Raw genomic sequence first — 27,390 nt, forward strand, 5'->3', positions numbered from 1 at the left:
AATAACTTATTATCAGTCACAAAAAATAAAACAAGCATTCAAATACTTTATTTTTCCAGAAATACACAACAAAAAAAAGTTGTTTGCCAGCAACCATTCAGGTCATTTATTATAAGGTCAGCATTTTTACAATACCACAACATTACCAGGGAAGTAAAGATTCAAAATGTAGCTAAAACAATTGCAAGTGCACATTGGGCATGTTTCTCAATGGGCTCACAATTCTCACATTTTAATTATCTTGCGCAGTACAGATGAGTAGTTGTGAGCTGTAGGCAGATGTGACATCACTGTTAATGATCATAGCCAAAAACATGGATAACTTCGTGGTCACTTTGTAGGGTAAAGGTAGAATCTTATCAAGGCACACGTTGACTATTCAGATGTAATCAGTGAAAGGTTTCACGTTTTATGCAAATATGTGTAAAATAAATTTGGCACTATTGGTTGGCAATGACAACTCTTATACCTTGCCGCACAACGGTATGTATTAAAAATTACCTTTAAAGCTTTCAAACTAACCATAATCTTTGAACACTATGGAAAAGCAATGTATACAGTGAGGTTTCATGCATGCATTTCTTTTTTTTTTTTTTTTTTTAACTTGCATTTAGCAACAGTGTGCAGACTTTACATTAAAAAAAAGAAACAAACCAAAAAAAACTTCCCTTGCACAGTAGTGTTAACAGGGTTCGAAAAATACAGTAAAATAATACTTACAAGTCCTGTTACAATGATGTATCTGGTATTCTCCATAGGACCCCAAAACAATAGATAAAACAACAAGTCCCAAAGCTACAACCAACACAATAGAAATGTGATGTCGAGTTTGTAGATTATGTTCTCTACAAATCAGCAAGTGGTTACAATTCATAAAAGAAAGACTAGCATAAATCAAAGTTGGCTGTAAACCTTTGCCCTCACAATCCTAGTTTAATTTATGGAATTTAAAACCATGTCTTGTGGAATATATACATTTATATAATATATATATATATATATATATATATAATATATATATATATATATATATATATATTATATATATATATGAACAAAATTGTTGGTAACCTCTTAAACCGTATTTCCATTTGGCAAGTTATCATAAATATGTAACACTGTTTGAAACATTTATAAAACCTGGAAAAAAGGTACATCTATAAACCCCATAATGAACAAAAACAAAAGTAGAAAAGGAATCTGATACAAAATTTCATGCAGCTTGACAAGTCTTTAAATGTATAAGCGCCAGCTTCTTTTGTAAAACCCTTCTTCCATGTCACCATTAAAAAGCACGGGTGGTATTGTCCTAGATCACAAGAACAAAACTGATTTAGTCCCAGCGTGAAACAAGTCTTACAGCCTAGACAGCACTGAAAATGCCCAGTTTTTAACAGCAATGGTCGTGTTTTGAAGGTAAGTCCAGGTGGACATAGACCAGAATCCCAAATGATCCTGCACACAGGGCCAAGATACTTCTCCTCTGCAAAATGGAGAAAAAAAAAGACCATTGTTCACTTCTATCTCTATTACATCATCATTTGTTTGATATTCTGTGCAGTGTCTAAAACACACCTATTTCTTAGTAATATAAAATGTGTGGAGGGAGTAAAAATAAAAATGGGGGAGCTGTTGTTTATTTTGATATATAGCAATGTTATAGTTACAGAATTATAGAAATAAACTTTGATTTACACCAACACCGTGTAAAGGATCTTAAGCTTGATGGTAGATGGGAAAATAAGAAGTTGACCCACCTCCCAGGACTTAAGTTCAAACCCCACTTCATCCTTTAACACTTACTTGCAAGAATTTACAAACTGCTGCCACCCTTGTTCCAGCAATGTTTTCACATACACCACAGCAGGCTGTAGATAATTCTGATGAATAGATAGAAGCAATTCCTTCAGATATTCAATCAACTGGACCACACCATCTGGGATACTGGAGTGGAGCTGGACAACAAATTGGAAAACACATTTAGAATGCATTAAGTCATTTTAGCACTTGCTGTTATACTGCAGCTCAGTACTAAGCCACTGAAATGACATTAACAGTGCAGGCATAAAGAAAACAATAAGCACAGTCACAGGATTATACATACAATCATACAACAACCGGGCACTGCTCTGCCATTGTTTTCTATGGAGGTCATAGAAAACAATGGCATCTTATTCGTCAATAATGGAACAGCAAACAAAGCCCGTACTGCATGCAGGAAATAAAAATGTGCATTATAAATATCATATTGAGGATACTGAAATTGAAGAAGGAATCTATGAAAAAGACCTAGGAGTTTTTGTTGACTCAGAAATGTCTTCATCTAGACAATGCTGGGGAAGCTATAAAAAAGGCCAACAAGATGCTCGGATATATTGTGAAAAGTGTTGAATTAAAATCAAGGGAAGTAATATTAAAACTGTACAATGCATTAGTAAGACCTCATCTTGAATATTGTGTTCAGTTCTGGTCACCTCACTACAAAAAAGATATTGTTGCTCTAGAAAGAGTTCAAAGAAGAGCAACCAGAATTTTTCCAGGTTAAAAAGGCATGTCATATGCAGACAGGCTAAAAGAACTGAATCTATTCAGTCTTGAACAAAGAAGACTACGCGGCGACCTAATTCAAGCATTCAAAATGGTATTGACAATGTCGACCCAAGGGACTTTCAGACCTGAAAAAAGAAACAAGGACCAGGGGTCACAAATGGAGATTAGACAAAGGGGCATTCAGAACAGAAAATAGGAGGCACTTTTTTACACAGAGAATCGTGAGGGTCTGGAATCAACTCCCCAGTAATGCTGTTGAAGCTAACACCCTGGGATCCTTCAAGAAGCTGCTTGATGAGATTCTGGGATCAATAAGGTACTAACAACCAAACGAGCAAGATGGGCCGAATGGCCTCCTCTCGTTTGTAAACTATGTTCTTAATAATAAATGAACGTTGCTGAAGATTGATCATGGTGGAAAAACAGTTAGGGCGGATACGTGACATATTACTGTATGTACTCGTAAATGAAGAGAAAAAAATAGCAAATATATTAAATGATTACTTTTCACAAGTTTTTACAAAGGAAGATACGGACAACATGCCCCACATGTCATCCTGTTCCTATCCAGTTTTAAATAACTTTAGCATAACTGAGGCAGAAGTGTTAAAGGGACTAGGAGCTCTTAAAATAAACAAATCCCCTGGGCCAGATGAGATCCTCCCTCCCAGTAGTACTCAAAGAAATGAAAGAAGTAATTTACAAACCGCTAACCAAGATCATGCAGCAGTCTCTTGACACAGGGGTGGTACCGACAGACTGGAAAATTGCAAATGTAATACCGATCCACAAAAAGGGAAACAAAACTGAACCAGGTAACTACAGACCAGTAAGCCTGACTTCTATTATATGCAAACTTATGGAAACTATAATAAGATCCAAAATGGAAAATTACCTATATGGTAACAGGGTCCTGGGAGACAGTCAACATGGTTTTAGGAAAAGGAGATCGTGTCTAACTAACTTGCTTGATTTTTTTGAGGATGCAACATCGATAATGGATAATTGCAAAGCATATGACATGGTTTATTTAGATTTCCAGAAAGCTTTTGACAAAGTCCCGCACAAAAGATTAATTCTCAAACTGAACGCAGTTGGGATTCAAGGAAACACATGTACATGGATTAGGGAGTGGTTAACATGTAGAAAACAGAAAGTACTGATTAGAGGAAAAACCTCAGAATGGAGTGTGGTAACCAGCGGTGTACCACAGGGATCAGTATTAGGTCCTCTGCTATTCCTAATCTACATTAATGATTTAGATTCTGGTATAGTAAGCAAACTTGTTAAATTTGCAGACGACACAAAAATAGGAGGAGTGGCAAACACTGTTGCAGCAGCAAAGGTCATTCAAAATGATCTAGACAAGATTCAGACTGGGCAGACACATGGCAAATGACATTTAATAGAGAAAAGTGTAAGGTACTGCACGCAGGAAATAAAAATGTACATTATAAATATCATATGGGAGATACTGAAATTGGAGAAGGAATCTATGAAAAAGACCTAGGAGTTTTTGTTGACTCAGAAATGTCTTCATCTAGACAATGTGGGGAAGCTATAAAAAAGGCTAACAAGATGCTCGGATACATTGTGAAAAGTGTTGAATTTAAATCAAGGGAAGTAATGTTAAAACTGTACAATGCACTAGTAAGACCTCATCTTGAATATTGTGTGCAGTTCTGGTCACCTCGCTATAAAAAAGATATTGCTGCTCTAGAAAGAGTGCAAAGAAGAGCGACCAGAATTATTCCGGGCTTAAAAGGCATGTAATATGCAGACAGGCTAAAAGAATTGAATCTGTTCAGTCTTGAACAAAGAAGACTACATGGCGACCTAATTCAAGCATTCAAAATTCTAAAAGGTATTGACAATGTCGACCCAAGGGACTTTTTCAGCCTGAAAAAAGAAACAAGGACCAGGGGTCGCAAATGGAGATTAGACAAAAGGGGCATTCAGAACAGAAAAATAGGAGGCACTTTTTTTTTTTTTTTTACACAGAGAATTGTGAGGGTCTGGAATCAACTCCCCAGTAATGTTGTTGAAGCTGACACCCTGGGATCCTTCAAGAAGCTGCTTGATGAGATTTTGGGATCAATAAGCTACTAACAACCAAACGAGCAAGATGGGCCGAATGGCCTCCTCTCGTTTGTAAACTTTATGTTCTTATGTACACTTGTATAAGTGTCTCAAGCTTTATTCAGTCAGTAGTTCTGTTAATTCATAAATTGGCACAGTAATGCAATTATCTTATCTATGTATCACACTAAGTTGTTGGATAAGCAGCTTTCTAGATATGTATAACTCAAAAGTGTGATATACATTCAAGGTCTCTACTACATCCCTGTCACCATGCATTCCTAGTTGGGTATAATAAATGGTTAAGCCAACAGCAATAATGGAAACGCCTTGTTTGTCCAGTCTTACCTAGTAGATATTGCTTTTCTGCAACAGTGTTTGAGTCACCAACTGAATTACCTGGCTAGCAATTTTAGTCTTCAGAAGTTATTTCTTGAATCTTTAAAACTCAGGTCATTTGACCGATCGATTTTAAAACCACTAATTTTCTTTCAACATGTATAAAAACAATAATAAAGCGCTTACCCATTCAATAAGCCTGGGTGTGTTGTCTTTGACCCATGAATACTTTTCTCCAAGGTATCCCACTGCCAGGGTTGTCTTTTCTAAAGCCATTTCCAAAACAGGTCCCATTTTATTTACCATCTCAGAGTAGTAATATGGTGCATTAGTTTCTATCCAACTAAAAAGTATAGAAAAAATGGTTCAGACATTTCTGAACAATTCTGATTTATTGAAAAGATGTTGACTCTTAAAACATATAAAACACAGGTCTTGACTTACTAGTTACTTCATTTATGTCCCAGACCTGTTTAACTACAGAACGTTGTCCATTCACAATACTTTGTAGAGTCATTGTTCTGCTGCTAAAATCCTGACAGTGCACTCCCTGAGCTTGAGGTATGCTATATGCAACTGGATTTGCCTGTGACAGGAGGAATGAAAATCTAGAATTTTTTATTTTTATTTTATTTTTTTTAATTCAAAGGAGTAATTTTTCCTGTGTATTTAGAAGAGGAGATGATACAGGAAATAGGGAACTGAAGTTTATTCTAGCTGTTTTGAACAACGATAAGTCTTGCCAAAAGCATTCAAGAAAGGATGTTTACATAGAAATCAGACAATCACTGCTCGTCATTTAATGCAAATATCCCATAAATCCTACATATTTCTAGAAACAGACAGACATACTGCTGACCTGTAACCTTTGTAAGAATAAACAGACATTTTATTCCAAGCCTGTTGTGAGACGGACATCATTCCAGACTGGTGAAGGACATGTGCAACAGATGAGGCTTCAATTAAAAATATACAAAAACAAACAGTTACACCTTCATTAATGATAAACAATGTGGCATCAAGTAATGAACATATAGAAAATAAAGTGTACTATAAACATCAAAAGGAATAGAAGCTCTATGTCAGTCACTTATATTACTCAACTGAAAATGGTTTTCTTTAGAATACTCCCACTATACTGTGTAGAACTTGAAACACCACAGCACAAGAAAGATGATGACTTACTAATTGAATTTGCTGTAAACGGAATTACATTCCAACAGGATCTGTGAACAATGTGTGTACCTATGCTATGAAAATGTCATCTTTATTATTATAATTATAGGATGAAGCTCCTAGAAGGATGGCACATTGTGAATCTGGTTTGACATTTGGTGCTACGGAAAACAGATCTCAACTTTACACATCTATAAAAAAGTTAACTTAATAACTAATTTCATTAATTTTAGACATGTGACATTACAGAAATGTGATCTGTAGGACAAACCTTTAAAGGATCCATTTGCTCGGATGTCATACATGACAAATCCAGCAGCAAACACTAGTGCTACCAACACCAGACGAGACCACGGGAAGCCTTGTCCTTTCATCTTTACCTGGAGTTGCTGGAAAAGGAAGCAACAGTCAGTGAGTCAGTGGAAGAATCAGATTTCTCAAAGCAACAAAGTAATACTAATTTAATGAAATAAAATGACTTCAGTAAACTAAAATATACAACAGCAATGTTAGTTTTCATTCCAGAAATAACAGCAACCAAGCAAACACAGTTTACATTTCAAAATAAGCTAACAATTAGTTTTTTTTTTTTATTTTAAAATACCTTCCCATAACACCTTTTAGTTTATTTATTATTTGTTACGAAATCTAATGGCAGATCTAGAGAATTCTTACATTGCAGACATCGTTGCAGGCTTTAACCTCCTGTGAGCTGGCAGCAGATGTACTCATTTCATCATTAGTAACTTTGAAAGACTGCACCGTTTCTGGCAGAGATCTGCAAACCTGAAATTCAAAAAATCCATAGGAGGTACTCAGGATTACACAATTGAAGTGCTAAATTATATGATGCCTTTGTTCAATGCTCTTAACTTTTATTAAAAATAAAACAAATACAAAATCATGCTTTAAAGTTTCTTATAAAACATGAAGTTTCGTGTTCCTAAAAGAAAGGTGTACATTTACTAGGACACTAAAAGCCTTCTTTTCAAGTCACATTAAATCTTAGTCTTTTAAAATCACTAGTAATATTCCTAAAACTCCAGGAAGAGATTTAGAGAAAGTTAAGTTTAACCAAAAATGCACATGCCATTTCGTTTATGGATAACATACCTTTCCTGATTGACAATTCCATGAGTCCAAAAGATGATTCAGTAGAAGACTTGCAAAAAAAAAAAAAAGTCAGATTAGAAACACAGGACTTATCTAAACAAGTATACTTATTAGTCAGCTCATTAACAAAACAGAATACATTTGCCAGGTTCCATGCTGAATGCCACCCCCCCTACACATACATTTTTTTTTTTTTTTTTACCTTGATTGTGAAAGGTGTTTGGTGTACAACTGCCTCCAAACACTAAAACTGTGAGGATCCCGAGTCAAACACTCAGTCAAACTGTTCAGGAGCTACAAATGAACAAGAAACAATCTGTAAGTGCAGTCAGTAGCTTGGCTTTAATTAACCGCTTGACTAGTATCTTTGACGGCTATGAACATGCTTTCCTCTTGCTTCAGTGGCCTGTCATTGGGAGTACCTTTTGAGATTTTGGTATTTCTGGTATAGATTATTGAAGGAATAGGAGCACAATAAAAGAACAAATGTTCTTGTATTGATGGTGTGCTATAGACGCAAGTAAATATACAGAATGTTGTAAGAAGTCAAGCACTCGCCAGGTATCTGATGTTAAGCTTATATATTTATTATGAAAAAACAATGATGCACATTCACGCATAACGTTCATTGTTTTTTTCATAATTATGTTATAATAAATAAGCTTAACAGCAAATACCTGGCGAGTGCTTGACATTTTATGATATTTGGTATAGATGATTCCAATGGAAGGGGGCTGAGCAGGGTGCTAGACAGTATTGTAAAATACTGGGTACCTTATTTTACCTTGGGTACCTTTTGTACATATGTAATCATGTGTGGTCAACCAATTTCTAGCACTATGGAAGTGATAGCTAAAGCAGTCTGCCCATGATTTAGGGCATATTGCATGAATTAAATAATCGACTTTTTTCACATCAATACGGTATGCTCCATCACGATGTACAAGCTTCTTAAACAGACAAGTACTGTAAATGTCTTACCTGTGTGGTTATATAACCATATCATTCTAACAATAAGTCAGTTCTTGATTTTGATTTAGTACAGTAACCTTTATTGTTTCCTTGCCCCCAGCTCTAACCTCTTTCTTCATGTCATCAGGGCAGTTATGGGTTGCTCTGGACAGGAAGGATGGGAAGTATGTGTGCAAGGTAGATTCAGGTTTAGCTCCAAAAGCCAGCACCTTCAACCTCGGGTACAGCAGTCTAAGCTGCTCCTGCAGACTAACAACAAAGGGCACTTCAATTCAGGATTCCAGAATAGCACCGAGGCAAGCTAGTTATACTTCACTACACCTTGTCCAGTCAGAAAACAAATGTGACTAGGTGCTTGTAATTTATTTCAATAAAAATAAAAAGTGCATACCCATGTTTGTTAAAGTATAAGTGTACTAACAAGCTATGCTTTAAATATTTTATGGCTTCAGAAATATTACTAGAATTTCTTATATAGTACGTAAATATTTCCTTTTGATATTGCAATGGCAATTGATAGTACAGATTGTTTCTGGATGACTGTTTCAAGATCTTTGAAAGAGTACCCCTTTGCCTTTACTCAACTGCAACTGGCAGAGCAGGTAATCGTAATGTATCCTGGGCACTTTTAATATTCTTACCTGGGAGACAGGGCGTTTTTGGGCATAAAGGCAAAGTCCAGCAGAGGGAAAAAGTCCTTTGGTCCCATAATTCCAAAGCCTTTGGATAGATTAGCGTGCATCCTAGCATAGAAAAACCAAACATGTGATGTCTTAGCTGGCAGAGAAGCAAAGGTTTCTATTTTCGTTGAGCACATCCCTGTGCGAGATGTCAACATTTAAACTACCTCCACACAAACTGCTTCATTCCTCAAGTTGCGTGTAGATGAAGTGAATTTTTAAGAGTTAGGGATTCAGAATAGCATAATGGAGTCATTGTCATGCCACAGGTCTCGCATGCAAAGCACTGTTCTCTTCAGAGCTGTCAGAATGATATGATGTATGCTCAGCCAGCCGAGATTCACTGCAGAATCAGTGGAGAGAGACTTGGAAAAGCTGAAGTTGAGTGACAAGGCTACAAAACATGTTTTCATCAAATGGTATCAGAATATTCTGACCTCACTGAACTAGACACAAAACTGCTTCATAAAAAGCATAGCTGGATAATTGTTATTTTATAAGGTATTTCCACATTCCAAGTATTTTTGAAATTGTTTACAAAAGAAATGAAAAATCCCAAACTATTTAAGTATTTGTCTTTCACCTTGGATAGACTATATATTTTTGTGTTGATTTTTCAATAAAACAGCTGTGTACCATGGTTTATATATAATATGCCATAACCCAAATGAAAATATCACCTTTATTTTACGAGTTAGCCTTGGCCCCGTCACCTTGATATTTTCAGTTGGGCCATGGCATTAGATTTATACAAAACTTCCATCGAGTTGCTTTATGTATTTATTTTTATTAATTGGCCTGGGTTGGGAGGGATTAGGTTGGCAGGGGAATCCACTGTGGCTGAAATGGCGCCTGCGAGTCTGCACTGGAACCATTCATATCTGTGTTGTCCTCTGGCACTATAGGTCTGGTGGCTTTGCTGTGGATCTGGAGTGCGGTGAACCGGGATAAAAACAACAACTGGGCATTCCAAATTGGGGAGAAAACTGGGGTAAAAAAAAAAAATTGTACATTATAGATTATATATGCTATATATATATATATATATATATATATATATATATATATATATATATATATATATATATATATTTAATTTGATATATAATTTGTTATCATATCACATTTATTACACATTGTATAAATATCACAGTTGTCACGATTAATTTTTGATCAGTTAAAATCGATAGGCATTAGTCGATTAAATAAAATCAGTAGATTAATCTGTCCACATTTTTAATAAAGAGGTAACAATCTTAGTGGCTGTCCTGCATAGCAATACTTAAATCATTCAGTTCTTGCTCATGGTGATGTACTGGATCCCTACGCTTATGCTTATCCATTTGAACATCAATCTGGGTTTGTCCAAAAATTGTGCGTAGTTGCTTGCAAGTGACTTTGGAACGCTAGTGTTTTTGTGCTGACTATCTAGTAGCCAGTGCTGTTCCATATTACCTTTTCTGTACTGAACAAAAGACAGAGCAGTATTATTATTTTTTTTTGACAGCTACCCGTAAGCCACGGATACCTTTAATAATTTCAATTTTGGAAGTAGCGAGTATATCCAGAGCCACACAGATCCTTGATGGCGCGCTGTGCGAGATATAAATCCAGTGGCCCCCTCACCCCTGGAACTTCCACTCAGCAAATAAAACATGTACAAATGTACTTCCCTTTCAATGGAATGACAACCATCACCAAAAGAGAACAGCCATCTCCGACCGCCAATCACCGAGTGTTATTGAGAGCGCTCCTGCCCAATTCTCCCATCAGGTTACTGACTAGAGCTAGTTTTGACCCCTCTTGCGAGATTGGCAAGCAGCCATTACTCTCTTCTACTACCTCGTGTAGTTCTATCTAATGTGTTTGGAGCTGTTGTTGTGCTGTATAGGACCCCACGGGCTCGTGGAGTCGTTTTCAAGCGTGGTTCTCCCACCGACTTCAGGCTTGAGACAGAGCCTACCAAGCCCAGATTGACTTGGCACCGGTGTGACCATCTTCGTGGTCATTTACAGCCCGACACTGACCATGCTCACCATTGGCACCAATTGACTCTGCACCGACAGCGCTCTATGACACCGACCCCGATTGACCCCGCGCTGGTGTGACCATCTTCAGCCCGGCACCGACCATGCTCCCCATCGGCACCTATTGACACGGTACCGACTGCTAGACACCGATCGCGGTTCCTCCCGGCACCGAGCGCAGCAGCACCGGCTACGCACACGCCATGTCAGTGCGTTCAACTGGGTCCTCCGCTGGTTTTCAACAGTGCGACCAGTGCACGGCGAAGCTGCCCAGACAGGACGAGCACTTGTCCTGCGCCAGATGCTTAGGGCCAGACCATGAGTCCAAGACACTGCTCTCCGTACAGAAAGTTCTCCAAAAGAACTAAAAACGCAGGAGAGCAGCCCTATCCCCAGTGGAGTCTCTTTCCGAGCCATGGGAGAATGAGGTCCGTGGTCCAGGGTCTTCTGCAGAGGTCCTCTAATTTTGCGTGCTGCCATTTGGCCTCTTGCTGGCGCCATGCACATTTTCAAAGTGCATGGATGCAGCACTGGCTCCAATCAGGCTGCGGGTTATTCGGATCCTGAACTATCTGGACGATTGGCTAGTTTGCGTGCATTCCAAACCACGCGCAGAGGCACACACAAAACAGGTTATAGACCATGTGATCAAGTTAAGGCTCTCGATACATCAACAGAAGAGCAACTTCATACCATCTCAGTCCACAGTGTTCCTGGGGATCAAGTTGAACTCTGTGAGCATGCTTGCCTCACTGTCGGAAGACAGGATTCGGTCGTTAGAAGCCACACTCTCCCTATTCAGAGAGGATGCTCTCCTACAGGTCAAAATATATCAAAAAGGTTGTTGGGGCTGATGGCAGCCGTCTTGAGAATCCTTCCACTAGGGCTGCTGAGAATGCGCCCACTTCAAGCCTGGGTAAATACGCTTTAGGTGCACCCGGTCCGAGATCGGTAACAGTTGGTGCGAGTGTCCAGACAATGACAGAAGACACTGGGGTGGTGGCTCCGTCCCGGCAATCTGCACCTTGGATCCCCTCACAGAAGGAAAAGTGGTCACTACAGACGCCTCCAGCCTGGGCTGGGGAGCGGTCTGGAATGGGAGAGGAAAAAGAGGTCAGTGGAAGGGACATTGGAGTTATCTCATTTTTGCCAGCAGTTAGCGGACAAACGTGCTGGTGTGGATGGACAATACTACAGTGGTAGCCTACATAAACCACCAAGGCGGCTTGCGCTAGCCGGTCCTTCACCACGCAGCGCACCGACTCCTGTCCTGGACACACAGAAACCTGCGTTCCATCAGGGCGGTTCACCTCTGCGGTGCATCCTCCCATGAAAAGTGTGGTCCCCAAGTGGGATCTAGAACTGGTACTGTGGGTCCTTACGAGTCCCCCATTTGAGTCCATGGCGTCAACAGAACTGCGCCCTGGTTCCATGAAGGTGGGGTTTTTAATAGCCATTACGTATGTCAGACGATTAAGTGAGCTTCATGCACTGTCCATCGATGACATGTATGGCTTTCACTGGAAATGACTCGCAGATAACACCAAGAATAAATCCAGCCTATTTGCCAAAGGTGGTATCTTCATTCCATATTAACCAACCAGTGCTTTTGGAAACTTTCAGACCTCTCCCGCACGAGTCAGTGGAGGATGATAAACAGCACACGTTCTGCCCAGTTTGGGCTCTGCGCTGTTACCTGGATAGCACGCTGTCCTGGAGACAGTCCAACCAGCCGTTTGTCTGCTATGGGTCCCGCTCTAGAGGTCAAGCCCTATCAAAGCAACGTCTAGCGCACTGGGTGGCAGATGGTATATGCTTGGTGTATGAACAGACGGACCCCCCTTACCGGGGGACATTACGGACCATTCTACTGGGGAACAAGCAACTTTGTGGGCTTTCCTTCATGGCGTCTCCTTGGACGAGCTATGCAATGCTGCTACATGGACAGGTAGTCGGACATTTGCGCGTTTCTACCGCCATGATGTTGCAAACCAAGTGAGACCCTCTCTGGGCTCTAGGGTTTTGCAGGCGGCATGCCCTTAGGCGTCATGTGGGCTCTGAGGCCAACGCCATGAGGCTGTACTGTCGGTATTCTGGATCCACGACAGCTTTTAGTACAGCTTCCCATTCGGTAATGGTTGTCATTCCACTTGAAAAGGAACGGTAGATTACCATAATCCTGGTTCCCTGAAAGAGAATGACAACCATTACCCCTCGAGGTTGTGTCCCCAGCTGACCTCTGATTTCATAAGAAAATGGAATTATGCTACAGTGAGGAGGGACCTCCTCCTCCTCACTGAAGGGCCCCGATAGGGCAACTTTTTTTATATATGCTCAGCAATTGGCGGTTAGAGGACTCTTCCCGCTCGGTAATGGTTGTCATTCCTTTCAGAGAACCAGGGTTATGTTAATAACCCAACGTTTTATTGCCTTCAGTCATGCAGTCATTCAGTCAGACATCGTGACAGTTCAAAGAGTTGGCCAATGCAAATTCAATGCATATAATGGCTAGATTAGACAAGCATGCTTGGCCCATAGAGGTTCGGAGATTATTTTTAATCAATTTCAGTTTACTGAAACTACATTGGACTGTTGGAGAACTTGCAAATAAATTACCTCCCTGCTTGAAAAGTCTTACTGTTAGTTGGATGGGAAAATGTTTATTTGCATATAAAGATTGGGACTAAGTTTTAAGTTAACAATGATCAGTATAATAGTTACAATTAATAGCAGAAGATGCTGAACTAGAAAATGCTGCCAATCTCTCGGTTGGGTAGATTTCTCTGGAAAGTTCCCAGCCCAGAATACAGAAAAGTAGATTCGCTCTCTAAACTAGAAGGACTATCACTGCCTGTTCTTGTGAAATATCTTAAATAACCACGTTGGCTATAAGATGCTAATTTCGACGCAATAAGGGTATTTCCAAAAACGGTTACATGGGTGTACCACACAAACCATCTGGAAAACAATCTGACTATTCACTCCCAACTTGACCCATTTTTTTTTTTTTTTTTTTTTTTTTAAACATTTCAAATAAAATAAAAATACTCATTTTACATACAAAAAATTTCTGCTGTAATGTTTAAAAAATGTTTAGGATTAGACCATGATTATTTAAAACTGGAGGATATTCCGCCCACAAAATAGAAAAAGCTTGGCATCAGCACTGCAGGACACCTCTCAAAACGACACACGGCCCTTTGACAGCACAGTCATTCGCAACACAATATAGCAAGTCCTCAAAATGACCACAACATAACACACACGAATAGTGTACATTCAATTGAACAAATATGACTGCTGCATGCTAAGTCATAAAAAATAAAAAAATAAATAAAAAGAATGACCATAAAACTGCAGGGCACAAAAAAAAGCATAAAAACCAGACAACACTACCCTAAAATTTGTGCCCTTTTTACGTACAATATAGTATCCCAAAGCTCTTTTACAATAAAACATAAGACCATACAGACATCAAGGAAATAAGAAACAAGCAATAAAATGCGTACAATTAAAAAAACACATTTAAAATCAGACAAAATAGCAGGTCAAGTTAATTAAAACAAAATGTATGCAATAAAATAAATAACTGAAGGCTTTATATTAGGTGTGTTGTGTATTTGTAAACACTGATAAGATATTAAAACAACTTTTGCTTTGTATTAAGTAGGCTTGCTACTATTAGATTTTTTTTTGCCAAATAGACGATTAATATCGACTTTATGTCATTGAAAAACATTTCTCATTTAGCGAAACCCCTTTATCATATTTAACATGCAACAAAACCATGGTTACCAACATTCTAATTGAAATAAAGTTTGGTCACAGCTGAGCTGCACATTAAAAAATTGCCTTAAACCGTAGTAAACGCTGCATATACAAGTGTATTACACAGACCTTTACAGCACAAACTACGAGTAATTAGAATATGCACAGAACAAAACATTAGATAGTTGAACAAAACTAGTTACTCAGTCTGAACTCCCACTCTCCTGCTTCAGCACAGCTGGACTCATCACTGGAAGGCAAGGCAGACGGGCCCGCTTCATCCTGCCACGGAGACTTCAGCCGTCGGCCAGGGTATTGTGCACAATATTCATTTAGTGTTTTTCTCTTGCGCCCCATTTTCAAATCAAACTAAAACCGTCACCGTATACCTAAAGCAAACGCTTACCTACACCTTAACCCGCCAATTTCAAAGTAGGCACTTTGAATGATAGGCGCTGCAGCTGGCAAATGAGAGAATCTAGCACTGCTTCAGTCAACAAGACTTGTCAGAACAAGGTGAAAGTACAGTACTAACAAACCACTGAGATGACTGACAGCAAACCCCGGCCATTCAGAGCGGAACAGAGATGGGACAGTCATGAAGTATAAAACTACACATACTAGAGAGGATTTCTAAAGGATTATTTTTGGTAAAAAAATAAAAAAAAAACAACGTGTTTTTTTCCGACATTTATCATATATAAACTTATTTCAGTCTAACACTTTTTTTTGGGAATTCGATGTTTAAAGAGCTTACTGATTAATATCGAAAAGTAGCAAGCCTAATTAAGCTTTCACAGTTATTTTCAGCAAATTCACAGACCTTGCTAGGGAGGCAGTGCTTGTTGTGTGCTGTTTTCTATCGAGGGAACATTAAACATTAAAAAGTACTGGTGAGAAATAAAACAGGCAACTATTCAAGATAAATAACAATGAAGATGGAGTGTGAAAAAAGGGCGTTTACACCCCCCACCCGAGTCTAACACTGGTTATAATTCTTTTTTCCAGTATGTGGTCGCATTTTGCACTTATGCAAAACTACTTGTCGACAAACTGCAGCCGTGCTGCTCAGACCCCAACATATCATATTAACTGAAGATGTTGTTTACTACGCTGCTTCTGGAAAATTGCATGACTGGTCAGTTTTTTTTAGATCGAAAGTGAGAAGTTTAGCCCGTTATCAGCAAAACAATTTAGGTCGGTGGGGTAACCCGAACGACACAGATTTTTTTATTTGACCTTATTAATTAGTCAGCCAATCGGCGCCACCGATTAATAACACACTTTCATTTCTTTCATCATGTTTTTTGTTTTGAATTGAATTTGTTTTGCTTATTATTTGTCAGCCAATCGGCGCCCCGAGGTCAGTGCCATGTGCTGCCGCAACTGCTCTCACCCACCTCGGTACGGTCCCGAGTACATCCCTTCCCTTCCTGTGTCGATTCAGGTATTATACCTCCCTATTTTTTTTTTTTTTTTTTTTTTTTTTTTTTTTTTTAGCAATCTCCAATTTTCTGAGAAAGTTCTTATTGAAAATGGATTTGTAACCAAATCAACTACGATGCATCCGTTGTCTGATGACATTTTATTTAATACTTTTATTTGTAAAAAGTAAATCAAAATATTACTTCGACATTCAACATAATTCTCAATAATGTTCTACAATAAGCAATATCGCACAAAATTCAGCTATTGTTACACCCGCTTAGGGCCTAGCATATTTATGTCCTGCCTCACTCATGATTGCACAGCTGCAAAACCAGGGCAGATCTTTCCGACTTTCCCATTGGTTAAACTTACTCAAGATCGTCAGCGAAGGCAGAGAATACTTTCAACTGTTTATGTCCCGCCTCTGCTGATGTATGATTGGACTGTAGTGGAGAAAACGCAGGTTCTATTGGTGGATTTGATTTTATATACAAAAATACAATTCTGCACCATTAAGTTGTAAAAAAAATTAAATCAATCTGCGATCGACTCTAGTTGATTAATCGGTCCAATTAATCTGAGCAGCCCTAATAAATACGTATATTTGCAGATGTAAAGAAACATATGTTTAAAAAGAGTACTCACATTAGCAGTCTTTCCAAGTAGCCAATAGCATACGAGGACAGTGTCTTTGTACCCAGGACTGGCAACATTATGCCAAACCACACTGGAATAAAAATCACAAGAAAAAAAAATGTAGAAGTATACAATACCTTAAAAGTTGCATGAATTATTACGATTACAACTACTTTCCCAACACTATGCTGGTTAGGTAATTGGGAATGACAGTACAGTTGTCATTGTAGGGACACCACATCCTTACTATACAGACACACTAGCTTATTAAAACTAATGAGTGGATTCTTAGGTGGATTCTTAGTACAGCCTGCATCATATAGAGCACTATGTGACTAAGGAATGAGATTGGCTGTAGGTGTGCCTTCAATGAAGAATGCTTCCTAAACTGCACCTGGAAGCTCCTGGTATTGTGATTGGATGCTACTCAACCAATTGGTGCAAATGGAACTCTCCAATGCAAGACTGGAAGCTTCACTGAACCAATAGTATTTAATTAAAAAATGTAGTGCTTTTGTTCCATCATCGAGAGAGCTTCCCATTAAGTAAAACTGTGCACTGTAACCAAAAGTCTGAAAAATAAATCAAATTCCTCAAGGAAATCAATTTTATACAGCAAAATGCTTTCTTGTTTTTAGGGTATTTTTTTTTAGCTCATGTGAAAGGGAAGTATTTAGGTCAGTTCTTAGTGCTGCCACTCTGATGACACAGCTTTAAACTGATAAAGATCATGCTTGTACTGGTCATGAGCAAAAAAAGGCATGTTGCTACTAGTCTCTATTGCTGAACAGAAGGCCCAGCACAGTGCTTGCCATGGATTATTTATTCTTGCCAATAGACAAGCAATTGAGTAGACTAGCAGGTTGTCTTTAATCTTCATTTTCCCCTTCTTAACCCTTACAAATCTCCTGGGGTGGATTCTGTAAAATAAGATCATGAAACCCATCTTGATAGCAAAACAACTTCAAGATATCCATTTTTTGACAATACTGAACCATGGCCTTCATCCTGTTTGACAGCTGCACGATTATGCAAACTGGGTGAAAGGGTGGCTTAAAACAGCCATGAGAGATTTAAAAAAAAAAAAAAAAATTCAATCGTTACAAAAATGTCTTCTGCAATTTATATCTCAAACTGAAGAGCTTGCAAACCTTTCAGTCCCTCAGTCAAGTCTGTGAAACCTGCCTGCCCCAAGGCCCACATGATGGTGAGACATTTGACTGGCTTGTTTTTGTGAGATCTCAACAGCTCCAAATGCTGAAAAACAAAATGTTTAGAGCTTTCAGATCAGAGAGGAAATGTTGTCAAAAAGCTGAAAACATACTTTGGTAGTCTGGTATGGAGTTGTGAATGCTTTTCAAGCCCAGAGTTATCCAACAAAAACATCTACTCATTAATTCCTGACTGCTGATGTATGCAAGGTAAAATAATTGAAGTCTTCAGAGAAGGTACTGCTCACGATAACACCATTTTTTGAAACTGACAAGCTGTGACTAAGTTAGCAGGTTCTTGATCTGACTACAATAAATACTGCTTAAAAGAGTTTAATATCTTCACTCATGATCTTCATTCAATGCTTACTATTACACTTTGTCATTTTTACAACCTTGAAACTACTGAATCAATATGCACATTATACTGTATTTGATCAGACTTCAATAGGTTTACATCCGAGTCACAATTTAAGGTCTGCAAAATGAGATAAGATTAGTGGCAGCCAAGCTCCACAGTGACTAACATGTACTCACACTGGCGAGATTCTGGGTAGCTATTTTGGGGTTTTCCAGCATTATGGTTTGAATGCAAAACCTGTAGCCATGCAGCGCTTCACCTGCACAAGTAAAGCAAACAAATACTTGGACTTCATTTGGTTTATAAGCAGCAGAAAAATAAATGAAGTTGGGTTATGTCAAATAGCTAAACATCTGGTCACCGACTCAGAGTAGCACATTTTCAGTGAAGCAAATTTCATTCAATGTGTCTACACCAACACTTAAAGCAGTTACCCCTCAATAACAGCAAATAAACTCCTAAGTAGTGTGGGCTTGTTGGCCCCATTTTGACTGCTTCAATGTTTCACTTTTCCTTGAGCAAACATTACTTAAGGCTAAAACAAAACAAACCAATACCTATGACTGCAATGCAACAAAAAGAATGTCTCCTACCACAAATTAATGAGAGGCACAGTTTGCTAATGATAATCTCCAAGTATTTAAAAATAACGTCCTATTATAACGGGTTTATTCATTATAACAAGTTCCAATCCATTTGTAAATCAGTCATGTTCAAATGCTTTTCCTCACAAACATTGATAAAATTAATACATCATCCATTTTAGAAATTTTAGAGTAGGTGCAATTTAAACAAGATTTTGCTCTAGCTAACATGCAGCAACTCAGTGTCCGTTTTTTCTTTTTTAAAGCAAATAAGAAGTGTCAGTTTGCTTTGAAAAGATGTGCCCCAAACAAAATGGTTATCTGGTCTTCAAAAAGCGTACCTGGTTGCTTGTCCAGCTCACGCAGCATGGTGTAGATACAGTGATCAAATAGCAGCTGCTGGCTGTCAGCCGACTTCACCAGCAGAGTCTTGCACATGCTCTTCAATTCCTTGCTTGCCAAGCAGTAAGGGTAATCTAGAGTGAAAATAGGTAAAGAAAGGGTTATTATGCAAGTTTGAGGGTCACTTTATGAAAGATTATTTTTAAACCCATTATGCTAATTTGAAGATTTTTAGAAGTACACAGGAGCTGTGAAAAAGATGTGCATTTAAACTTCATAACTGGGATAAAACAATTTTAAAAAAGCTGTGTGAATCTAATTTTCAAATTGCACTAACGATACAATGACAGGTATGGAGTATGGGGGTCAAAGCCATGTATAAACAATGACACATGATGCTATATAATGTCTTCATCGTGTTTTATCATACTGCATTCTCTAGATGTGTGTAAAATTGTGTGACTTAAGTACTGATGACTCCACTATATCCCAGATTGCACATAAGTCATCTCATTGTAACTCATTTCAGAATACAGAGTTGTAAACGATGAAAAAAAATAGACAGCCTGGTTGCTTAATACATGAGTGAAAGGGGCAATGATCATTTTGACAGACTCCTGGGGTAGAAGCACTGTTTTTACACAGGATCAGTCTAGGCCCTCGAAGCTCTGGGGTGGGGGTGGGGGTGTATATGTTCTCCGATGCATTCCGAACCATTTTACACCACTTTCAAAAGCAAGCTCTGGACCAGTAAACTTTCTTATTCAGTAACACCAAGTCAGTTTTGGTACCTGTAGGTGAGTGTTTCATTCTAAAAGCAGTACAAGAATTCAGAAGAATTCAAAAAAAGAAGGGGGCAACTGAAGGACTAACTGCTGAGCATAGAGCGGCAAATATGGTCATCTACCAGAAATATACAATTATGAATCTCCTCTTTAATGTGCTCGAGTAAAAAGAGTTGAAGGGCCAGGTTGCCGGGGGGATATTTAACATTGTGCGGACCCTAAAAGGTTTGAAGTAAATTCCTCCTAGGTTTGATTGAGTGAGTAGTACACAACAAGCTTCAATATGAAACTTAAGCTGAAAATGTATTTCAATTAAGAATGGCACCTTTAAAAAAAAAAAAAAAAAAAATCAATAAATAAAATAGTTAAAATAAAAACATTGTAGCCACCAAGTAAAAACAGGCTTTTGTTATTTTGAAATACCACTGCTTCAGATTATTACCAGTGCTTACAGTAGCAACATTTAATTTACAATTGGTGTTGAGACCATTCATGGCCCAGCAGCAACATGAACCTACTAACTTCCTTATTTAAGAAAAAAATTAAAATTAACCATCTGGTTCTCTTGCCATTTTTTCTATGGAACAATTTCACAGAGAATAAAAACAAAACAAACTAAACTACCAAGCCTATATTTAATTAATCATTGTTGTAGTCTCCACAACTACTACTGTTGCAGTCACATCGCTGCTAACGTTAACTGTTGTAAACAGTGCAGTGCGGACTACAGGTCCAACCACTGTTGGTGTAGGGTGTGTTTTATTAAGTTAAAATTTTGTTCATTAGCAATGTCAGACTTCTGGCGTCTTCTGAATGACTTTCCAGGTTTATTATTGTTTTTTTTTTATTACATTTTAAACCGTTTAAAAAGCAAAACCATAACAAAACATAAAATAGTGTATACACCAAGCAAAAAAAGTACAGGGGAAAAATTTATAGTTTACCTCCCCTATGCACTATGGATTCAATCAAGTTACAGTTAAACAGGAAATAAACAACCTCAAAAGGTCACAAAAATCAAGTACATTTTAAAGTTTTCCACGATAAATATATACCCAACCCTCATCTCCATGTTAAGACACGCTGAGATTTATACCAAACCGCCAAGTTTTAAAATTATGGACAACACTTACATTAAAAAAATAAAAAAATAAAAAAATAAAAATCTGAATCTAGTAGAGCAAGACAGGTTCACTTAGCACAGTGCAAGCAGTATGGGGTCTATTTATAAAGGGTTAACGCCTGTTGAAATGAGAAGAGGAGTACATGATCGGATTGCATTCATAGCTGTCTATTTAATGGCAGTTGCTATTCATAAGAGATAATTCAGATGCGTCGTTAAGCCCCAATGATTTTCGTCTATGAAGGCATGTTTTTAATTAATTGAGAGAAAGGTTAAAGATTACCTCATCAGCATAAATTTTCATAAGAGTGAACGACAGCAAAATGCTGTTGATAACTACGAGTTACTGAACGCTTTCTACAGGTCAGGTCTAAACTAACGACAGGCTGCTGTGGCAAAGAAAGTTGGCGTGTCATCATCGCAGGTGCCTTGCCTTCTGAGAAGATGTGAATTAATTATTTTTCATTTCATGTAGAAATAAACAGTAAATTAATTTAGGAATAAAAAGAACTGACGTATTTTAAACTGTGTATTTAACATTTAATCAATGTGAGGAGTCTTTTTTCATTTAGAAAATTGGGATATTTGAACTTTAAAATAAAACGGTGCAGACTGAATTTTGGGAAAGTAGAGCAAGCAAATTCATACCTTATTTAGCAACCCACACATTTTTCAAATTCAAATAACCATTGAGCACACGTGAGACTAATTTCAGTATTTATAAACTTATATATTTATAAATGGTCCACAAAAACAAACTCAGGCTTTTGAATCACTTGCACCCTTGTAGTGTGCTCTTCTCACAATTATGCTGTTTGACATTGTCAACTGTTACTTTAAAAAAATTAAAAAAAAAAAAAAAAATTAAATCTATGGCATACCAAACAAATGTGCTAGCCTTGCCTGGTAATGGCCAAGTCTGATATTTATGGTGTAGGCAGACAGCATGCAACAGACTTTCACAAAAGCTCTAGAAATGTGCAGTTGCCAAACAAATGTATAAAGAATAACCAGTAATGACCAGTAATTCCTTCTTTAATGTGAGAAAGATGTGCATGACAAAGGTTTAATGCCTAATTCACCATGTGACCAGCTAGTTTATGGCCAATATGTCTTTGCCACTGTCACATATATTCTCAAAATACAATTCTCTGAGAAAACATAACCAAAGTACAGAGAAGCGATTGACCTGCAACCACCCCTGGTTCTTAGAAGAACCTTGTTGAGAAAAACAAACAACTGCCAGCCACCTCAGCAATTATGTTCTTGTATTACCCTATTCACACAACCTAAATAAGGTGTTATCAGCCCATTTTAAACTGCTCTTCATTTCAATCACACTGGTAGCCAAGTCTGTAGACCTTAAAGCAATTATTTATCTTATATCACACTAGGTTTAGAACAGACTTTATAAAGTCGTTCGCAGTATTTTAAAATTGATCACAATTGAATGTTTTCTGGATGACATCAGAAAGTTAAAATGACTGACCGTAGGAGTACTGGCTGACTGTTGGGTCGATCTCTGGGGCTTGGAGTTTATAGTTGAGGTAACTGGCCAAGTCCTTCACCCAAACAGATGGGTTTTCAGGAAAGAGGCTCTGGCTCTTCTCCAGCTGCTGCTGAAGCGCTGACAGATTAAGCTTTTGAAAGCAAGCAGAACAAAAGAAGACGTTAGAAACAGTCCTGGCAACCCAGACGAATGTGAATCGGCTTCAACAGAACAAATGAATACGTTATCTAAATCATTGCTTGCTAGACCAAAAAATACATTTAAAAAAAAAAAGTGTCCTTTGCAATTGTCAGGGTCCACAGAATGGATTCACAAACATGGTCAAACATACAGGATGGTTATTAAAGCTGCAGTAACTGGTTTTCAGGGGGAGGTTTGCAATATTTATTTTCAAATTATAACTGATAACTCAGCATGAAAGCAAAATCTGAATGCAGAAATGTTACACACCCGTGCCATTTTAATCCAAGGTTCAGAGTCCTAGACAGTATGTACAGTATTAATAGAGCACACAGTGAAAAACAGCCAGCACAAACCTGGCAGCTTATTAAAGTGTACGTTATGGATGAGAAAGGAGAAGTTACGTTATAAGCTATGTAGAAACAAAATTAAAAAGTACATTTAAAAAGTCTAACTAAACCAATTCCTTATCTCAAGCAGATGAGCAGAATTTCAATGCTGGATACAACTGGTTCTACTTTTCCTTCCATCAATGCCTTACCTTCATATACCAGCAATCAGTAAAAACACGGTTTGAATTTCATAATGTATGCCTGTGGCAAATGGTGTGTAAAGGAAGTCAATAAATTCACTGAAGTGTAAAGCTGTTAACAGGTATCATCCCTCACCATCATCAGTAACATGAATCCCTCCAAAGTCAGTATGGTACGCACATATAAATATTATATATGACAGAGGAAGGCATATATCCACAGGCACACTCCATAATTTGTTGTAAACAGTGCTCCCTTGCTATAAGGATCTCCGTTATAACGTGCCTCAACGCTCCTACAGCATGTCCCCCAATTCCCTATACCAGTGATTCATGCAATATTTCTACAGTAAACACAGTACCGGTGTTCAAACTGTAAACAACTTCTCAGTCTAACTTCCGTTTCTGTCTTTCCCTTTTGATGCAGTATCTGAACTGAAGAAATGCTGTGCTGGCACTTTATAACACAGACATCTTATTCAGCATTCGTTTTAATATTGGACCTATTACGTGGTTCTTTCCTAATGTATTTCGTTTTTTGCTGCGAGAGGAACTGCGGCTTTCTCCGGGAGCTTCATCTGCCGAACCTGGGGCGAGCCCATTTCCTCTTCCCCTCGTACTTGGTTTGCTTGTCTGTCGCTTCGAACTGAACTCCGAACCGCCGTTTAGCCAGTCTATTTATAGTTTAAAAAACTGACTTTTTGGGGGGTAAAAAAATAGTGTTGAATTACATGGTGCTTTATGCATGGTTAATTCACGGAAAGTTACATTTTTACTTCAATATATATATATGTGCATTAGAGAGAAAGTTATTTTAATTTTGTTTTTCACTCAGGTGTGTGACATGTCCCGCAGCGCCCCCACCCTTTCCCACAGTTTATAATGCTCTTCAACGCTTACAATAAGCAGGAGAATGTTGTGGTATAACACAGCGGCCGCGGTTATAGCGCTCCCTCGTTAATTTTTTTTTTATATATCTATATATATATATATATACCTATTATATATAGATATATATATATATATATATATATAATATATATATATATATAGGTATAGGTACCTCGGGTCATAAACGCACAAGATAAAAACATCATGAAAACATGACAAACATCACATGTGTTCTGATTATTGTAGCTGATGCTATTGGCATGCATATACAAAAAAACAACATAGCAAGCACTTTTAAAACAGTAAAATCTTTAGAAACTGTCAAAAACACTGCATCACGTGAGACTTATTACTGGACCAGGTTTTCAAAGCCTTAACTCCAGTTTTTAACTCCTACTTTAGACACAAAACATCTGTTAATTGAACAAAACTAGAACCAAACAAATACGTTACATATTCCAGGTGACTTTATCAGTCAATTTAGGATAATTAGGACGACAGTTTAGCTGCAGTATATAGCGAATCTGTGCAAGACAGCAAAATCCACGATTTCCGATACCCGCAAATTTGGACAGCCACTAGTCAACAAGGCGAAGAAAGGGATACAGTGCCGACAGGCTCTCTAAGACAACCCAAAGTTTTCATCCTTTATTTCTATTGAATAGAAATCCGAGTGTATCTCGGTGCAAAGTATTACGAAGTTAACAAAAACATTCACTTACAGCTTTCATGGCGTCCTCCAACGATTTGAATTTCACAGTTTTTTGGCTGTTTTTGTCTCCTTCGTTTCTCGGGGAATTCTTGTCACATTTCCCTGTATTGGGTTTCTTCGGCTGCTGTTCCGGGGCGGGCGCTGGGGGCACCTGCTCTTTATTCTTCCTCCCCAGCCTCTCAAAGCTCTCGTAGATGGTTTCCGATGGTTTTAAAGGAGCTGGATTAAACATTACAAAGAGCATATGTTACTCAATAGCAAAGATCGGCAATCCTGTCTTTCATTAAATGTCAATGTTTACTGGATGTCTGCTAACTTGCAATTTAACAGATTATGTAAACACAAAGTCTCTTCCCCTGATCTGAACGTCCTGTACAGTGCCTTAGGGTACAATTTAAACCTGTACTGCCATTCCAGCTTACAATGTGAGCTTAGACAACCCTGACAGGAACTGACTTTCAATGTGTCCAACTGCTTTAAAATGGATGGGGCAAAACTGAAATGTTTGCTGAGCCGATTATAAACACCCATTTGTTTAAAATCACACAAGTTCTAATGATACTGCACAATAGCTTTGACACATTATGCAAAATGAATGCTCAGAGACATGCTGTAAAGCAATAATAGTTCTCAGAGGTTAACAGTTGTCCAGCGGGTATCACTTTCTATATTGGGTTTGCATTGAACTAGTTTCACACACTGTAAGCTGTTCAGAAGAGAAGCGCAAATAGAGTTGAAGAGGTTGTCAAGAGAGGCAGCTACAGCTTGAGTTGAAACATTCTAGAACTGACTGCTTTTAAATCAGTCTGTTGTAGGAAGCACTGTCGTACAGATTAAATAAATGCTCCATTGTGTTTGCTTCAGTATTACCACTGTCCTATGAGGAAGGTCTGCTTGAAAGACTTTGAAAATTAGTAACCACCACAAGGAATAGTCAATGGTGAGATGGTCACAAATGCAGGAATTCACTTTGACTATGAACGATTTCAAAACACAAATCCTAGCTATAATTCAGCTACACGCAAGTCAACTAGATGCTATTTGTAGTATGTACTGAAAATATTAATTGTGCAAAATTACTCGCACAACACTGCCGCTATCAGGAAAACGTGTTATGTACTATAATGTGTATTACATTTTGTGCGTTTTAAAGCCAGTTTATTTATGTAAAAAGAACGGTGTGGCAGAATATATACATCTTAATCCAGTTATGAAAAAATAAAAAACGATTACGTCAGGTCTTAATTAGACAACTTTTTTTTACTGTGATTTAATGTTTGTAAAGTTAGATATGTCTAGTTCTACAGTTTAAAAAAAAAACAACTTGAAAATAAAACGACACATGAAACTGTTTTGCAGAACTTTCTGTTCCAGTTTTCAATATGGCGCCACAACTCTTGCCTGGTCAGGTATTTACAGCTAGTAATGCGTATAGTTATTAACTCATGCCACGCACCTTTTATGCAACTGAAAATATTTCTCCGAAATGGATTTAACAATCACTCTTTCTATATCACAAAGCAGAACACGTTTTAAGAACAAGTTTTGAATACCATGGGAATGACAGACAGGTAAAGTTTCTGCATCATGTTCCAATGTATTTTATATATGTATATTATTATTTTACGCACTTTTATATTGTTTAATTTCTGCAAGTCGCTTTGGATAAAGGCGTCTCCTAAATAATAATAATAATAATAATAATAATAATAATAATAACAACAATAACAATAACAACAACAACAACTGACAGAAATAACTTAAGTTTTCTGTTCCACGGTCAGCTATGTGTTCTAAAAATGAACATGAATTCAGTCATGCGGTGATACATACAGTACAGGTATTTAAAATACATCAATAAATTTAAAGTTTAAATATAGACAGTACCATGCGAGAATTCCAACAGTGCCAGTAAACACTGCCGATTGATTTGAATTGTGTGTAAACGTTGTGCCTGTGCAATTTGAAAACAAGCTGCCATGCATTTCCGTAGGCAACTAGTAGGGCAAATATAATTCTGCGTGCTGCCTGTAACTCAGATCATTTAACTAGCTGAATAATATTAAAACAACTGCTTATTGCATGCGTATTCACTTACGAGCGGAGTCAAAAATCCCGGGCATGTTAGACTCAGCCAAGGCTTTCCTTCCTCCAGATTTCTTGACATTTTGGTGTCTGGCTGAACTGTTCGGCTTTTTGCTTTTTTTCACAACTTCCCACTTCATCGAAGAGCTTGCATTTGCGGTTGAAGCCATTTTATTAAAAAAATTCGAGACTTAAAATGATTATTGTATATTTCTGAGCGTCTGGCTTTTCTAGTATCGTATATATAAAGTAGTGATTGAAACAGACGAGCCTCTCCGTCTGAGGATTTAAACGTGCGGTTGACTC

At 37.9% G+C, this 27,390-nt stretch overlaps 1 protein-coding gene across 2 annotated transcripts; it reads right to left on the bottom strand.

Moving 5' to 3' along the window:
- Positions 1 to 1,061: 1,061 nt before the first annotated feature.
- Positions 1,062 to 27,390, bottom strand: LOC121315576 (transmembrane protein 214-A-like). 2 transcript variants are annotated; one of them, XM_041249786.1, is made up of 17 exons: positions 27,098 to 27,390; positions 25,010 to 25,218; positions 22,664 to 22,814; positions 19,266 to 19,400; positions 18,517 to 18,599; positions 17,920 to 18,025; positions 16,778 to 16,859; positions 8,871 to 8,972; positions 8,337 to 8,478; positions 7,460 to 7,551; positions 7,258 to 7,306; positions 6,820 to 6,930; positions 6,416 to 6,533; positions 5,828 to 5,924; positions 5,155 to 5,311; positions 1,804 to 1,955; positions 1,062 to 1,480 (listed from the first exon to the last, which is right to left on the bottom strand). In XM_041249786.1, exons 1-17 carry the CDS (start codon positions 27,252 to 27,254, stop codon positions 1,357 to 1,359), a joined length of 2,067 nt encoding a protein of 688 aa, XP_041105720.1. In that variant the 5' UTR covers positions 27,255 to 27,390; the 3' UTR covers positions 1,062 to 1,356. The 2 variants fall into 2 exon arrangements, with proteins under 2 accessions (XP_041105720.1, XP_041105719.1); XM_041249785.1 differs by having other exon boundaries at positions 1,062 to 1,483.

Source organism: Polyodon spathula, chromosome 5 (genome assembly GCF_017654505.1).
Source record: "Polyodon spathula isolate WHYD16114869_AA chromosome 5, ASM1765450v1, whole genome shotgun sequence".
In the NCBI taxonomy this organism is placed as follows: Eukaryota; Metazoa; Chordata; class Actinopteri; order Acipenseriformes; family Polyodontidae; genus Polyodon; species Polyodon spathula.